The sequence below is a fragment of the Leptopilina heterotoma genome, unplaced genomic scaffold (genome assembly GCF_015476425.1).
Source record: "Leptopilina heterotoma isolate Lh14 unplaced genomic scaffold, ASM1547642v1 Lhet_14, whole genome shotgun sequence".
Lineage (NCBI taxonomy): Eukaryota > Metazoa > Arthropoda > Insecta > Hymenoptera > Figitidae > Leptopilina > Leptopilina heterotoma.
In genome coordinates this window covers 3,306,367-3,324,197 of record NW_025110859.1, presented here as the reverse complement: position 1 = coordinate 3,324,197, position 17,831 = coordinate 3,306,367, and the positions used below count along the sequence as shown (strand labels likewise).

At 27.2% G+C, this 17,831-nt stretch overlaps 2 protein-coding genes across 4 annotated transcripts; both read left to right on the top strand.

The window, feature by feature from the left end:
* The first annotated feature begins 28 nt into the window (after positions 1–28).
* LOC122497967 (tyrosine-protein kinase Abl) lies at positions 29–12,945 on the top strand. Of its 3 annotated transcripts, none has more exons than XM_043605412.1 (13): positions 29–394; positions 1,439–1,586; positions 1,673–1,782; positions 4,117–4,415; positions 4,499–4,640; positions 4,713–4,843; positions 4,929–5,191; positions 5,301–5,728; positions 5,795–5,926; positions 6,005–6,140; positions 6,249–6,355; positions 7,151–7,362; positions 7,641–12,945. In XM_043605412.1, exons 1-13 carry the CDS (start codon positions 268–270, stop codon positions 9,687–9,689), a joined length of 4,284 nt encoding a protein of 1,427 aa, XP_043461347.1. In that variant the 5' UTR covers positions 29–267; the 3' UTR covers positions 9,690–12,945. The 3 variants fall into 3 exon arrangements, with proteins under 3 accessions (XP_043461347.1, XP_043461348.1, XP_043461345.1); XM_043605413.1 differs by having other exon boundaries at positions 1,436–1,586; positions 6,008–6,140; XM_043605410.1 differs by having other exon boundaries at positions 1,436–1,586.
* A 2,799-nt stretch (positions 12,946–15,744) lies between these two features.
* On the top strand, positions 15,745–17,752 carry LOC122497966 (aldo-keto reductase family 1 member B1-like). Its single transcript, XM_043605409.1, has 6 exons — positions 15,745–15,958; positions 16,045–16,212; positions 16,341–16,457; positions 16,697–17,068; positions 17,377–17,525; positions 17,601–17,752. The coding sequence occupies exons 1-6, from the start codon at positions 15,875–15,877 to the stop codon at positions 17,632–17,634; spliced, it is 924 nt and encodes a 307-aa protein (XP_043461344.1). The 5' UTR covers positions 15,745–15,874; the 3' UTR covers positions 17,635–17,752.
* Positions 17,753–17,831: the final 79 nt, after the last annotated feature.

Here is a 17,831-nt window from a genome sequence, read left to right as displayed (position 1 = left end):
ATGTAATCGTGGAACTAAATAATCGACGTCAAAGCTGTCAAATATGGCGAGCTCAGCGCGATGTGATTGACATGTAAAAATGCAATTTGGGACAATTGTCGCCAGTGAATTTGTGTTAAAAAAAAGCACTGCATTGTGCTCGAGAGAATTGGTAATATGTAAGATTCTAAAGAAGCCGGAAGTTGTCGATATGTGTTAAAAATTCGTCCTCGGCGTAATCGTAGCCGGGGGTGATATACATACAAGGGGAATGATAATTGGGGAATTATGGGTGCTCAACCGACTAAAGACAGAGTGATTCCTGCCGGGTCTGCTATTCGACAAACTCGGAAACAACCCAGGAATCCAAAGGACTCTCGTGTCATCGGATCCAATATTTTCACCGAGCACAGTGGTATTTGAATTTTTCAATTTTCTCTCTTTCCTTTTTTCTCGCGCCCCCTCGCCACCCTCCTATTGTATTCTGCTCCATTTTATTCTCAAAATTAATATATCATTTCTTTTCCTATCCAATTAATTATCCACTATTATCCCCCCATCAACTCGTTTATTTTTTGATTAAATTCACAAAAATCACGAGACTGAAAATGCTCCAATTTTGTTTTGTAATTTTTAACGAAAAAAATTACTTTGTCAAAATTTTTTTCCCTTGTGACTCATTTCTCACTTTTTTTTTTTTTGTTAGAGTGATTTTATTTTCTTACTTGTGTAATAATTATTATTACACATCTGTATATCTAATCAAATTTGGTTAACTTCCGTCTTTGTTCTATTTCATTTTATCAGCTCCAGATGTGAGACTTCCAGTTTCATGATCTGCTGTTTATATGAAGCAATTCGTTAAGAAATATGAAAAGTAAAAAATTGTCGAATTCGATAATTAATCAACTACGTCGAATATTTAAGTATCCTTCACCTTTCATGTTAATTGATATCCATGAAAAATGATTCTCTAATGCAATCGACGACAGGAAACTACTAATCTTGATATCAACGAGATTATGCAATAAAAAAAAAATTGCACCAAGACTACAACAAAATTACCTTGTAATCAATTTTTATAAATAACTAGTTTTATTTTCATGATGATTTCTCAAATTTTCAAGACAATTTATTGTTTCTTTTTGATTCAATTGAAATTAAAATTCAATATTTTAGGAAATATTACGAAATTACCTTTTGTTCAGATTTGTCCATTGCAATTCTATACATTTTGTTAGTAATAAAAATTATTATTATTACTATTACTTTTATTATTATGACTACCTACTATTATTTTTATTATTATTATTATTATTATTATTATTATTATTATTATTATCATTATTTTTATTTGGTAAAGTGAATTATAAGACGGTATAAAAATATTAACAGTTTTGAATCAATTTTACGTTTATAAATTGTTGATGTAAAATAATTCACTAATTTTTTTTAGAAGCCTTACTTCAGAGTAGACCACTTCCTCACATTCCTGCATTACCAGAAGGTGATCCACCAAGTTGCTCTAGTATTCAAACGTATTCTCAACAATCGGGTCTTCAACATGTCAATGTGCCCAGTGGTGGACTTTTGGACGCTGCCAATAGGTTTGTAAATTTCTTTTTCTTTAATTTAAATATCTAAATTATTTTGGAATAACAAAAAGAAAAAAATTGTGAATTTAAAATTTCAGATGGACGAGCAAGGAAAATCTTCTCGCCCAAGAAGAAGACGATCCACAATTATTCCTAGCGCTTTATGACTTTCAAGCTGGTGGGGAAAATCAACTCAGTTTGAAAAAAGGTTTGTTAATTAAATCTTGGATTAATTTTGAATTAATTAATTAATGCATAAGAAAATTTTACTTTCCTTACCCTAAAGATTGATTTTGAATTCAACTACTAAAGATTGATTTACATGATTGCCACAGGTCAGGGAATTCAGGGAAAAGTCAGGGATTTTTACTAAAAGTACTAGAAAAAATTGAATTTTTAAAATTCATGACAACTATCATAAAATTATGACTTATAAATTATTTTATGAATAATTTTTACAATTTTTATAAATACCAGATTGATAGAAGAATTTTAGTTAAAAATACTAAAAGAAATTGGATTTTGGAAAAGTTACAAATAATTACAGAAATTCAATTATTTTCAAAAGTTACAAACATTTTTCGGAGAATTTCAATTATGTTCAAAAATTAAAAAAAAATTCTCGTCAAAATTTCAATTATCTTTATAAATAATAAAATTCTTCATCGAAATTCAATTATTTTAAAAAAATTTAATAAAATTCTTGGGAAAATTCTACAGGAATTCAATTATTCTATTTTTAATAAATTTCTTCGAAATAATTCAATTATTTTCATAAGTAATAAAATTTTTCACAGGAATTCAATTATTTAAAATACAAAATTTCATAAAAATTTTTGAAAAATATCAATTATATAAAAAGATTTTTATAAAATTTTTTCAAGAATTCAATTCTTTTCAAGAATTTTAATAAAGTTCTTCACAAAAATTTAATTACTTTTATAAACTTGAATAAAATTCGTTGCAAGAATTAAATTATTTTCAAAATTAATAAAATTCTTCGCAGAAATTCAATTATGTTCAAAAATTAAAAAACAAATATTTTCAAAATTTCAATTATCTTTATAAATAATAAAATTCTTCATCGAAATTCAATTATATTTAAAAATTTTAATAAAATTCTCGGCAAAATTTCACAGGAATTCAATTATTCCAATTTTTAATAAATTTCTTCGAAATAATTCAATTATTTTCCTAAGTAATAAAATTGTTCACAGGAATTCAATTATTTCAAATACAAAAATTCATAAAATTTTTCAAAAAATATCAATTATTTAAAAAGATTTTTTTAAAATTCGTCACAAAAATTTAATTATTTAAAAAAATGTAACACAGTTCTTTCCAAGAATTCAATTGTTTTTATAAATAATAAAATTCTTCACCGAAATTCAATTACTTTTATAAACTTGAATAAAATTCGTTGTAAGAATTCAATTATTTATATAAATAATAAAATTCTTCACAGGAATACAGTTATTTTTTAAATTTGAATAAAATTCGTTGGAAGAATTAAATTATTTTCAAAATTAATAACATTCTTCGCAGAAATCCAATTATGTTCAAAAATATTTTTAAAAAAATTCTTGTTAAAATTCCAAGTATCTTTATAAATAATAAAATTCTTCACCAAAATTCAATTATTTTAGAAAAATTTTAATAAATTTCTTGGGAAAATTTTAATTATTTTCATAAATAATAAAACTCATCGCAGGATTTTAATTATTTTTTATACAATATTTTAATCAAATTCCTCGATGAATGTAATTATTCTTAAAAATTTTATTAAAATTTGTCAAATGAATTCAATTATTTAAAAATTTATTGATAAAATTCTTTATGAGAATTCAATTTCAACAAACATTCAATTATTCAATAAATTATTTATTTTTCAATTTAAATAATTGAATTTTTCTAGAAATTTCTAAGAAAAATTAATTTAAAAATGAATTAATGAATAATCGATTTATTATTATTTATGAAAGTAATTTATTTATTGCAACGAATTTTATTACATTTTTTTTAATAATTGAATTTTTTTGAGAAATTGTACTGCTTGTAAAAGTAATTGAATTCTTTCGAAGGATTTTAATAGGATTTTTATAAATAATTAACTTATTTTGAAAAATTTTATGGTAATTTAAATTATTACAAAACATGAAGAAGTTTTGTAATGATATTCTTATAAGTTGTTGAATTTCAAAAAGGTTTGAATTTGAATGTTTTGAAGAATTTTAATTCCTACAGAAAAATAATAATGATTAAATATTTATTTAAAAAGAAGTTATTGATGTTTTTGAATAATTTTACAATTAAAGAAATTTGTAAATAAATGTAATAGAACATTTTTTTTTTTGAGTATTTAATAATTTTTAGAGTGAATCAGAATATTATTTAGGGTCAGGGAAAAAGTGAAAATTTTGTCTGGAAATCAGGTAAAAATAAAATTAAATATTTGTGGCAACCCTGATTTAGAAATCAACACCTAAAGATTGATTTAATATTCAACAGCTAAAAAATAAAATTATTTTTTTTTCGTTACTAGGTGAACAAGTACGAATTCTCAGCTACAATAAAAGTGGAGAATGGTGCGAGGCTCATTCAAGTGCCGGTCAAGTTGGCTGGGTTCCTTCTAATTATGTGACGCCCGTGAATTCGTTAGAGAAACACTCCTGGTATCATGGAAGAATATCGAGAAATGCGGCAGAATATTTATTAAGTTCGGGTATCAATGGAAGTTTCCTGGTTCGAGAGTCAGAAAGTAGTCCGGGACAACGCAGTATTTCTTTGCGATATGAGGGTCGCGTTTATCATTATCGAATAAACGAAGACAACGAAGGAAAAGTAAAAAAAATTTCTCTTATTTTTAATTCATATTTGTAGTACAAGAATTTTTTTAAAATTAAATCTTTCATTTAATTTTTCAGATGTTCGTGACAACAGAGAGTAAATTTAACACTTTAGCAGAATTAGTTCATCATCATTCAATGCTGAGCGATGGATTGATAACACAACTTCTTTATCCAGCTCCAAAACAAAATAAACCAACTGTTTTCCCATTAAGTCCCGGTAAGATTTGAATATTTTGTTTTTATTCGAAAAAATTAACACAGAGTGAATTTACTATTTTTTATTCCTTAGAACCTGACGAATGGGAAATAAATCGCACGGACATTGTAATGAGGCATAAACTCGGTGGCGGACAATATGGAGATGTATACGAAGCTGTTTGGAAGAGATACAACATGACAGTTGCTGTGAAAACTCTAAAGGTAAAAAAAACACTCTAAATTATAAATATTTGTTCAATTTTCAATTTTACATTTTACATTTTTGGAAATAATTTTTCTCCCTCAGGAGGATACAATGGCGTTGAAAGACTTTTTAGAAGAAGCTGCAATTATGAAGGAAATGAAGCACAGGAATTTGGTACAATTAATAGGCGTCTGTACTAGAGAACCACCTTTTTATATTATCACTGAATTCATGAGTAAGGGAAATCTATTGGATTATTTGCGCAATGAAAGCAAGCATCAAATTAATGCTGTTGTATTAATGCACATGGCTACGCAAATTGCAAGTGGAATGAGTTACCTCGAGAGTCGAAATTTTATTCACAGGTATTTCAATTGTTTCTAATAATTAATCAGATAAAAATCAATAGAATAGAAAATAGAAATTTTCTCTTTAAAAATAGAAATATTAATATTTTCGTTATTGCATTTTCAGAGATTTGGCTGCGAGAAATTGTCTCGTGGGTGAAAATCATTTAGTGAAAGTGGCAGATTTTGGTCTCGCTCGATTAATGAGAGATGACACCTACACTGCACACGCTGGCGCAAAATTTCCAATTAAATGGACAGCACCCGAAGGATTGGCTTACAATAAATTTTCAACAAAATCCGATGTCTGGGCATTTGGAATTCTGCTTTGGGAAATTGCAACCTATGGAATGTCACCATATCCCGGTGTTGATCTCACGGATGTTTATCACATGCTTGAGAAAGGATATCGCATGGAATGTCCACCAGGTTGTCCGCCAAAAGTTTATGAACTAATGCGTCAATGTTGGCAATGGTCCGCCATGGAGAGACCAACTTTCAAAGAAATTCATCATTCCCTAGAAAATATGTTTCAAGAATCTAGTATTACGGAAGGTGGTGTATTTTTTTTCATTGTCACTTTATTTTTTTCATTTTGAAAATTTTGAAAATATTTTACAGAGGTGGAAAAGCAATTGCAGAGCGGTGGGGAAATTCCTTTGTTGGCTTACAAAAAATCACAGACAGGAAGTACGGGAAATATTCATGGACTTGTTTTAGTTTCTGATCAACTGCCTTCTGGTTTGACTCAAGGTTTGCCTGATTTTTACAATTTTTTGTCAATCAATTTATGTAAAATTAATTTTCTCTGATTGAATGATTTTTGAATAGAAGGAGCCAGTCCAGTTTCAAAGTTAAGCACTTTTATGGGCGGATTGTCAAGTAAGGGGAACAGCAATTCCGTACAAATGCGACGCTCGACGAATAAAAAAGGAAAACAAGCGCCTGCACCACCGAAGCGTACTAGGTAAGTATAGTCGTTGCTTTTTTTGTCTCTAAATTTTTCTTTTATTTTTTAGTATTGTTGGTAATTTAAAATCAATAATTTAAAAATGGCATGAATCGTTGTGTACAGCCTGCTATCGTCGTGCAGCTCTTTTCGCGATTCAGCCTACCAGGATCAAGATCAACAGAATGCCGATATTTGCACTGCGATACTCGACGATGGCACGGACATAAATGGTATAGATAATTTAGTTTTGTTTTAATCGCATTTTCCATGAAATAATTTCGAGTCTATATACATAGTGTAATTGCACGAGCTGGTCTGCCTATTTTCTTTGAAAGCCTGCATCAAACTTTTTTATCGAACAATTGGATCGTGGGTCATTCTCCTGCTGGAAATGTGCACGCATTGTCCTTGATTTCATTATCAGGATATGTCGTGATTTGAATTAATTGTCAGAATATATAAGGTAGGATCCAAAATACTTGTACTTTGATGATTCGACGCAAGCCCCTTATATCGTCTCGCACTTTTTAAATTTAGATCTCTCTTTGACTTTGCCGAGTAAAGACATGCATGTCATGTTATGCGTAGATCAAAATTTAGACTCAGTCGCCTCCTTTCCCTTGTAATCATTAGATCGAGTATATTTCTTTTTCTTTGTAATATTCTCATTTTTGATTCATTTATCATCATTAAAGAAAAGAAAAGAAAAGAAAAGAAAAAATCTTCGAACCTACATTATTCAAGCAGTGTTATGTGATTTCAACGAGAGATTTCAGGGTTTGGACTTGTCAACAGTGAGGATTTAGAAAACAAAATTTAATTGAATACGGGAGAATGGCCCATTGCAAAACTGTTCGAAACGGCTCAAAAATTCCCTTTTTCAAAAATTTATTAATACATTTTTCGGTATCAAAATTCAAAGAAACACTTCATCACATCACTATTTTCATATCACGTCATCAATTATTATTTTGAAAAGAAAAATAATTGCTTTGATGAAAAAATTATTGAATGAACGTATTTAGGTATCACACGAGATATCATAACAATGGCCACACAATCAATTAACGCAGGAATTTGTGATGGGGACGACGATGGCGATGGCTCTCAAGAAACGGCAGAGACCAATTTTCCACCGCAGCCGTCAATTTCACCGGAACCTGCACTCAACTTACAGTGCAACCAAAAACAATTAAAAACGCGTACATATCCGCCTAAGGAAGTACTGCCTCAGAAGGTATTCCGGCAATACTTTACGAAACACCAAAATAATACAAAGTCGAAATCGAAAATATCCACTTTTCTTAGCACTGCTTGAATAGTAAATTGAAAACTGTTTCAAATCAAAATATTACTTTAATCTATTATGTTTGATTATATTTTAAAGATATCCTTCAAAATATTTACAAATTGATTATTTAATTTTCTGAGAATTTTTTAAAATTAATATAAAAAAATAATGAAAGAATTTTTTCTAATCTATCGGATTTCACTGACTGAATTTTTCTTTTCTAGTTGGTACACGTGGGAGCTTTAGAGGTGCAAAATGTTAAGAGGGCAATAAATCGCTATGGAACATTGCCAAAGGGTGCACGAATTGGAGCGTATTTGGAATCACTTCGTCAGAGTGGAATGCCATCGAATCAGGATAGTTCATCGTCATCATTATCAACGGCCGTCGAGCAACATGAATTCACAAATCCTGGCGATATCTCTCAACATCGTTCATTATCGCCCCGGCAAAATAATCTTCGCAATCAACCGCAAATGACAAGAAGCAATTCCTCCAGTGGTGTGGTAAATACCTATCAACCTCCAAATTCTCCCCGCAGTCGTGCCGTTGGAACAAGAAAAAATAACAGTGAAAATGTTGGCTTAAAAACATTCCGCGTTTCCAATACCTCAACATTTCGCACAGCAAGTCCCTCGCGACCACTTCAACCCACATTAGCCGATCTCGAATTTCCACCGCCACCGCCTTTAGATTTATCGCCACTTCATAACGATTCCTTTAATATTAATGAACAATTTGATCTTCCCCCGCCAATAATGCACTCGCCCAGTGGTAACAATTCATTGATTAAAACCCTAAGTTCGCCAATTGGCATCCGAAAAGTAAAAGACTGGAAATTCAAAGAAGAATCAAGCGAAGAGGAGCGTACCAGCGATGTTCAAAATGCAGAACCATCGGTGAAAGAAGCGAGTTCTAGATTTGGTGTCAGCCTGAGGCGACGTGAAGACACTGGCAAATCGGACGAGAAAAATTGTAAATTACCCGAAATATCGAGACAAAAAACTAAAGATTCACCGCACGAGACGAAAATTCAACAAATCTCACCACCAGAAGAATCACCACCGCCTCCACCTCCACCGCCACCACCTCTCAGTTCCACTCTCGACGCATTCAATTCAAAGCCAGGAATGAAAGAAATGCTCGAACTTAAATTAATCAACGAAATCAAACAATCATCCGACAAAAAGCAACACACCAACATTCTCAAAAAAGTCACATCTTCCAATAATATCACTTCCGCCCCACTTGATCCCGCCTCGCAATTACTCTCCGAACTCTGCGCAACATTCAGCATGGACACAAATAAACACCCCATTCAAAGTGAATACGCAATCGCAAATTTAAATCCCGAACCAATTCAAGAAAACGAGAAACTAATCAAGGAACCAATTCAAGTCTCACCGATAGTCGAAGTGAATTTAAACACAGGATTTAAATTAAAGAAAGTTGACAAGAAACCACAAAAGGAAGAGAATTCGGACATTAGTCAAATTATCGATTTTAAGGCCCGTTTAAGAAAGATTGACGCTGACAAAACAGATGACAAAAGTAAGAGAGAAAAGGAAGATAATCACGAATCGCTTGAGTCAATAGTCGACGAACAGGACGATAAGAGACGCAGTACGGGCAGTATAAGTAGTTTGAAAAAACTCTGGGAAAATAAAGAAGCAACTGGCGGTGAGAATCAACCATTGAGTCCAAAATTAGGAGCAAGAGGTACAAATAAAGATGATGAAGAATCGCCCGAGGATCATAGTGGAGCGTCAACAAAAAGTTCCGGTAAAACAGTATGGCCACCAATGCAAACCGAAATGGAGAAGCCAATTGTACCGGCAAAACCAATAAAACCATTAGTGACAACAGTAAAGCCATCGATTTACGCAACTCCAAATTGTAATAAAAATACAACGTCGCAAGATGATGATTTAGGAAAGCAGAGTGACACCAAAGGAGCAAAGAACAATGTTATTGAGATTTCAAACCTAATTGAGAATAGTATTATTCATTTGAAGAGCAGCACAACAATAGTCATTGCAAGTTGGTTGCAGCTCTCGGACAAAGTGGGATTATTGCACGGTATGTGCGTTAATTTAACGGACACTTCAATATCGCCGCATGCCAAATTTCAATTTCGCGATCTTCTCACTCGTCTTGAATTACAAGCGCGACAATTGAGAGCCGCCGGTACTCGCAATATTGCAGAGAATACAAGACTACTAAGTGATGTTCAAAATACGATAAAAGATGTTATCAATATGGTGCAAAGGTAAAAGAAAAAAAAATCCGGAGAAATCAAAAAGAAAAGAACCGAGGTTCCTGTGCATTTTGTTCTTCTTGTTTATACTATTCGACAATTATCGTATTTTATTACTTACAGGTTTTTTTTTTTTTGTATATTTTAATCAAAGATGATGACTTCAATTAGAATCGATTAATGTGATCAATTTTTTTTAAACAATATATTAATCAATTTTAAAGGAATACATTATTTTTTTTCTTGATAGTCATTTAGAATTTATATTATTTTATTTTTTGTTTGTAGAAATATTTAGAGTTTAAAAATATTTGACACAATTTTGGTTACATTTGGTTTTGGAGATCCGTTTCTTTGATAGCTAAAGCACTAAAGGAATTTGAAAAATATCATAATTAGATAAATTATTTTTTCAACTTTCTAATATTTTTTAGTTCTGAAAATATTCCAACTGTATATTTTTTGTAATTTTTGTTTAAGTTTGTAATTATTTTTTTTTTGTCAATTTTAAATTAATATTCGTTAAAATCTAGACTTTTTTATTTTATTTGTCAGGAAATTTTTTTTATTATCGTTATTTGAATATTTGAGAAGAGGAAAAAATCTCCCCAACCAGATGTAACGGAAAAAAAATGTGACGTAATTTAATTGATAGATTTTTAGAATTATTTTTTGAATAATTCAAATCCAATATCTTAAAATGTTGACTTTTAATTTTAAATAAAAAAAAAACAATTTTTTTTGTTTAAATTTAATTTTGATTAATTTTTTTGGATTTGATTAGGGACATTTTTAAATTAATATTCAAAGGAGATTTTAAAATTAAAATTTGATGCTCTCTATTTTTTTCTAGATCAAATTTTCAAATGTCCTGAAAGTTTAAAAAAAAGGATGCATGCTAATGAGTGAAACAAATTTAGACGCGAATTTTTATCTTGATTGCTGATTTAAACAATTTATAATTTATTTTAGAAAAATTAACTTTCGCGAACATTCTTAGAAATTGATTTTTACTTTCAGTAAGACGATTTTACTGGAATAATAATTATGATTGTGATCCAATGTTTTTTAATCGTCAGAGAGATTGGAAAATTGTTAACATTTTTTTATATACGCAAACCAAAAATTATTTTGAAGAAAATTCTGTTATTTTCGTCGAAATTTATTATTTTTATTGATAAAAACCGAAAAGAATTTTTTTTTTAGTTTGAAAAATGAAAGACAAAATCAGAAAGTTTGAACAAAACGAGACCATGCTCATAAAAATTTTTCAACTGTAATCTTTCCTGTAGCTTTCTATTTATGTATAAACACAGCGATGGGATAAGAAAATAAAACCCGAAGTGATATTAGACTTACGTGTGAAATTGAACAATTTTTATTAATCTCAAAAACAATATTTCAATGAAATAGAATTTTTTCAAAGGCTAAACAAAAGCTCGTATAGCAGAAAAAGAAAAGCTCTAAAAATTTTATGCGGAAATTCTAAAAAAAAACTGTTTTTTTCATGAAATGAGAAAACCAAAATTAAAACAAGTCAAGAATTTCTGTGATAAATACTCTGTCCAAAAAAATCAAAAAATTTCAAAAAAAAAAACTTTCCTTAATTCTATAATTCTAGACTAGTTTTTTATGAAAACAAAAAAGAACAGATTTTTAATAAAAACCTACTGACTCTGGGATAATATTATTTTAATTAAAAAATCAAACGTTTTCTCATTTCATGAAAAATTAAATATTCAAAGAAAAGCGAAAATAAAATTATTAGAGCAAAAAAGTTCAAAATAAAGTTCGAATCGCTACTAAATTTCCTGATAGAAGAAAAGAAAAATCACTAGATTTTCATTTTAATGAGAAATAATAAATATTTTCTCGAGTGTATTATTTCAAACTCTATTTCTTTAAATATATATAAATATATAAATATAATATTCGATTATTCAATTTTTAAAACTATATCAAAGAAGTGGAATTTTTAAAAAGAATCGCAATTTCCAGTCTTATCATATTAAAAAAAAGCCTTTTGTAATTACTCTAACACAAAACGATATTAAACTACAAAAAATCCTTCTGCAAAATAAAAAAAGAGTTGGGCCCATTTTGATCGTCTTATCGTGTGATTGTATAAAAACAAAAACAAAAAAAAAATGAAAAAATTAGCAAATAATGAATGTAGTGTTCAAAAACTATTATTATTATTATTATTACTATACAGCGAGTGTTGCAAAAAAATCATAATAAAGCGAGTGTTGAAAAACATATGTAAAAAATATTAAAAGCTTAACGCTCTATGTGAAAGACCAAAGGTGAATTAACGAAGAAAAAAAAATTCTACATTATAAGCCCAACTCTGCTTCTTTTTTTCAAAAAAAAAAAAAAAAAAATGAGTGTCTTTAATTTCAGTGAAAAGTGAATGAAGATGTGTAGGGACAAGGGGGAAAAAATCTTGATTTTTTTTTTGTTTGCTTGTACTTTTTATACGAAAAAAAAAATATTTATCATAAGTATCATATAGGCTAGATTTATAAATACGAAATAAATATTAAGACAATATAAACGATTTTGTAAAACAAAAACAAAAAATTAAACAAAAAAAAATCACTGTAATTAAGCCAGGTTTTTAAATTAGCGAGCGCTTTGTTTGAAGAATGCACTCTGTCTAAAAAAAAAAGATGTTTTTCTCTCTTGCGGTGAGATGAAAAAAAAATCCTTTTGTACGAAGACTTAAAATGAAAGAAAGTAACGAGATTATTTTTGTCGTAGCCATTTTTCCGAAGTGTGTACAGTTTAAATAACGAGAAAAAAAATTGCAGCACTATCTTCAAAAGAAAAGAAAAATTTTTTTTCAATACCGCATGAAACTTTTTAAAATCTATATTTTTCTAAAGATCGATGTCGAGTAGTGGAGAATTTGATTTTAACAAGAATCATGTCTCGATCTCCTGTTTTTTTTATTATTGAATTTTTTTTTTTTTTTATACCTGTGATAATAATGGCCATTCTCTGGAAAATTTGTTTGCGTGTGCTCAAGAAAATTCCAATAGCAAATTAATTTGAAATAGAAAGAAAAAAATCGAGTACAGAAAAAAAAAACAAGGAAAGCAACGGTTTATATAAAATACTGTATTATAGTAATTTTACGATTATTTATATTTGTATTTATTTTATAATTCTCAGTGTAAAATTGTCACCCACGTACTGATTCGCTATTATAAAACTTTAATATTGCTTTATACTATAAGAGTAAAAAATAAAAATAATTATTAAATTAATTCAGTATAATTTATAGAAAATCCCCTGAGAAAAATCAGGGCTCGGATTTGTGCGACTTTTTCGACTTTTTTTTCGACTTTTCTAAGAAAATGTGACTTTTTTCGACTTTTTTGTGAAAAAATGCGACTAATCGACTTTTTGGAAATTTTTTTTAATAAAATGCGTCTAATCGACTTTTTTTCACATTTTTCAATTACTTTTCGACTTAAATTGTAAATGGCAGAAATCTTTTTTTGTAAACAATATTGTTCATAAAATCATTCTTATCTTTGGGAAAAAAAAATTAATAATCCCGTTTCTTAATATTTTTGTAGGAAATTCTCAATTTTCATAAGGAAATAATTTGCATCATTTCTATTTCTTAATTACAATTGCTTTAATAAAATTCAAAGTTTTTTAAAAATTAATGAAAAAAAAATGTTTATAAATTCTATTTGTCAAATAGAAATTGAAACTTTTAAAATTTTTAGAAAATTAAAGGAAAAAGTTTTAGTTAAAAAAAAAATGTTCTGTTACATTTATTTACAAATTTCTTTCAAATTTTTCGAAAACATCAATGACTTCTTTTTTAAATAAATATTTAATTATTATTTTTCCAATAGGAATTAAAATTCTTCAAAAGATTCAAATTCATTCGTTTTTTGAAATTAAACAACTTAAAAAAATTATTTTAAAACATGAAGAAATCAATCACTCCGAGTCTTCGACTCGGAGCAATCCATGTCTTCATGTTTTGTAATAAGTAAAGATGACCGAGAGATAAAATCATTATTTTATATTATAAGAAAGACTTTATAAAAAAAATAATTTTTTAATTTTTTTTATGAAAATAATTGAATTATTGTCAAGAAATTTATAAAACATTAGGAAGTAATTGAATTTTGCAGAAGAATTTTGATATTTACAAAGATAATTGAAATTTTTACACGAATTTCATTAAAATTTTTACAAATAATTAAATTTCAGAGAAGAATTTTATTATTTATAAAGATAATCGAAATTTTGAACAGGTTTTTTTTAAATGTTTAAAAGTAATTGAATTTTGCAGAAAAATTTTGATATTTACAAAAATAATTGAAATTTTGAGGAGAATTTAAAAAAAATTTTGAAAATAATTGATTATCTAGGATGAGTTTTATTATTTATAATGAGAATTGAAATTTTGACAAGAATTTTATTATTATTTTTACAAAAAAAAAAAAAAAATAAAAAAAAAATAAATAAATAAAATAAAAAAAATAAATAAATAAATAAATAAAAAAATTTTGAAAATAATTGATTATCTAGGATGAGTTTTATTATTTATAATGAGAATTGAAATTTTGACAAGAATTTTATTATTATTTTTACAAATAATTAAATTTCAGAGAAGAATTTTATTATTTATAAAGATAATTGAAATATTTAAAAAAAAAAATTTTTTTTTTTAAATGTCTAAAAGTAATTGAATTTTGCAGAAGAATTTTGATATTTATAAAGATAATTGAAATTTTGAGGACAATTAAAAAAAAAAAAAAATTTGAAAATAATTGAATTTCTGTGGAGAATTTTTTTACTTTTGAAGATAATTGAATTTTGCAAAGGATTTTATCAGAACTTTTGAAAATAATTAAATTTCCATAATGAATTTTATTATTTAGAAAATTTTCACCTGAAATTTAAAAAAAATTTTGAAAATAATTGAATTTTAGAAAAGAATTTTATTACTTTTGAAAATAATTGAATTTCAGAGAAGAATTTTATTATTTATAAAGATAATTGAAATATTTGAAAAAAATTTTATGTCTAAAAGTAATTGACTTTTGCAGAAGAATTTTGATATTTGTAAAAATAATTGAAATGTTGAAGTGAATTTAAAACAAATTTTGAAAATAATTGAATTTCTGCGAAAAATTTTCTTACTTTTGAAGATAATTAAATTTTGCAAAGAATTTTATCACAGAACTTTTGAAAATAATTAAATTTCATGGTGAATTTTATTATTTAGAAAATTTTCACCTGAAATTTTAAAAAAATTTTGAAAATAATTGAATTTTAGAAAAGAATTTTATTATTTATAAAGATAATTGAAATTTTGATAAGAATTTTATTAAAATTTTTTTTAAATAATTGAATTTCGGAGAAGAATTTTATTATTTATAAAAATAATTGACATTTTAAAGAGAATTTTTAAAAAAATGTTTGAAATACCTAATTAAAATTTTGCTATGAATTTTATTAAATTTTATTCCGGATTGTTTGAAATTAAAGTATATGTTAATTTAAATAATTTGTAGGCCAGTTTTTCCACAATTGTTTGTTTATTAACTTATGTTATTAAAACAACGTTTCGGTAGTAACCACTACCCTTATCAAGTTTAAATTAAAAGCAATAAAGCATTGTCAAGAAAATAATTAAGTTTTTGTAAAATAAAGTATTTTAAATATTATATCATTTTCGTTCAATTAATAAAAATTTTTTTTTTTTTTTTTTTTTTGTGTTATATAATTAATATATTAAGAATCCACAAATAAAATTTCATCTAACTAAAGTATATGTTGTCGAGAAATGTGATTTTTTACAATTTTGATAATTTCGTGTTTCCTTTATGTCTTTTTTTCGAAAATTTCATGCGACTTTTTTCTTGGTTTTTCGGAAATTTTATGCGACTTTTCGTGACTTTTGTTGTAAATTTATGCGACTAAAGCGACTTTTTCTGAGTCTTAAAGACAATCCGAGCCCTGAGAAAATTAAAAAAAAAGTTCAATTTTCATTCACTAGGGACGGATTTTTGTATATTTTTCATTTGTATAGAATAGTAGATACAGTGATAATAACTTTCTCTATTAATCAGTAGTTGGAAACTTGTTTTCATTCAAGCATCATTTGACGAAAATTATAGAACAGAGACTTCAAGTTGAAATAATATTAAATTTTGATTATTCGAAATGGCAAATGTTCCATTTTCCAGAAAATTATGGAATTCAAAGAAAATTCCCGCTTTGGGACTAGGAACAAATGCTGGATTTTTGGTAAGTTTTTTTTCACAATTCAAACAAAAATATTTTAATAATTTGGAAATTTTTTTTTGAAATTTAATTTAAAAAATATTTTTCAGTACGATCCAGAATTGACGGAACATGCCGTGGCAGCGGCGATTGACATAGGCTACAGACTTTTTGACTGTTCGCCAATTTATATGAATGAAAAAAATATCGGAAAAGCCATACAAGCAAAAATTTACGAGAAAGTCGTGAAAAGAAAGGATCTTTTTATCGTCACAAAAGTAAGTTTTTCAATTTTCTTTTAATTTTCACAAGATTTTAATATTATTCTAATTTTTTATTTTATTTTTATTTTATTATTTTATTTTTTATTTCTAATTTTTTTTTTCTAATTTTTCTACATTTTTAGTTTTGGATAACGAATCATAAATCAATGAATGTCTCAGATTCGTTGACATCATCACTGAAGGCTCTTAAACTCGACTACGTGGATTTATTTCTAATGACTTGGCCCTTTTCCCACTCGGTTAGTTTTATTGAAATTATTTTTTTGAATTCTATTGTTCTATATTATTTCATTTAGTCATTAAATTAACAATTCAAGAAATAATTAATTTAGTAATTTGGTAAATTAGTAATTTAGTAAATTCATAATTTAGAAAATTCATAATTTAGTAAATTAATAATTTAATAAGTTCATTATTAAAAAATAATATATCGAATAATTGAATAATAATTAAATGATCTCTCGAACAACTGTTTCAGAATGACGTTGACTACACAAACGTGTGGATCGAAATGGAAAACTGTATTCATAAAAAAATGACAAAGTCAATAGGAGTGTGTAATTTTAATTTAGAACAATTAACTCGACTGCAACAATTCGCAACAATAAAACCGGCAGTTATTCAAGTGGAATGTCACATTAATTTAAATCAAACGGAATTGAGGGATTATTGTAAAAGAAACGAAATTATTTTAATGGGATACACACCGTTTGGTGATGTTCACGAGGCAACCGATGGACCATATTCAGAATGGAGAACTTCTGAGCAAGTCACTTTAGATGCGCCCGAAATGAAAGCAATCGCAGAAAAATATAAGAAAACAGTTTATCAAGTTGCACTTCGATATTTAGTAAGTTTACACAAAAATACAGTCGCCTCTCGATAATTATTGAATCTCAAGAAGGGGCACAGAAAAAATTTAAATTGGTTTTGTTTTGATTTTTGGTAAATTATTCAATTCTCGATAAATTGAATTTCTAGGAGGTGAAAAATTCAAATTCTCGAGAATGTTATTTATCGAATATTTTAAGTATCAAAATTATTTCAAGGGAATAGAACAAAAATGCAATTTATTGCGAAATTCCATTTGTCGAAAATTTAATAATCGAGAGTTGAATAAAAGGAAAATAATATAATAAAAAAAAAAATATTTTCCAGACACAAATTGGAGTCGTCCCGATACCAAAATCATGTTCCTTGATGCATATTGAGAGTAATATTGAAATATTCGACTTCCAATTGACTCAGGAGGAAATTTTGATAATTGACAGACTTGATTGTAACAAAAGAATTCACACCGCGAATCAGTGAGTATAAATTGAAAAAATTTCAAGAATTTTCACTAAGCTCTATTTATAAATAATAATTATTTTTTGTTTCAGATACCGGGCCCACGATTATTATCCATTTTATTAAAAATATTTTAGATAAATTGATATTAAATCTGATTTGTAAGCACCGAAGATGCTTTTCTTATTATCAATTACATTTTAATTAATTTTTTTTTATTAAATTCCTTGTGTATATTTTTTTTGTTAATATTTTGTGCTTTTTAAAATATTTATCTTCTATTTTATATGAGGAGACAAATAATAAATTTTGTCATAAGAAAA

Coding starts and splice junctions, on each gene's coding strand:
- LOC122497967 (XM_043605410.1), top strand. CDS start 268: ATGGGTGCTCAACCGACTAAAGACAGAGTGATTCCTGCCGGGTCTGCT. Junction 1,587..1,672: donor CTTTTGGACGCTGCCAATAG/GTTTGTAAATTT, acceptor TTAAAATTTCAG/ATGGACGAGCAAGGAAAATC. Junction 5,192..5,300: donor AGTCGAAATTTTATTCACAG/GTATTTCAATTG, acceptor TTGCATTTTCAG/AGATTTGGCTGCGAGAAATT.
- LOC122497966 (XM_043605409.1), top strand. CDS start 15,875: ATGGCAAATGTTCCATTTTCCAGAAAATTATGGAATTCAAAGAAAATT. Junction 17,069..17,376: donor AAGTTGCACTTCGATATTTA/GTAAGTTTACAC, acceptor AATATTTTCCAG/ACACAAATTGGAGTCGTCCC. Junction 17,526..17,600: donor AGAATTCACACCGCGAATCA/GTGAGTATAAAT, acceptor TTTTTGTTTCAG/ATACCGGGCCCACGATTATT.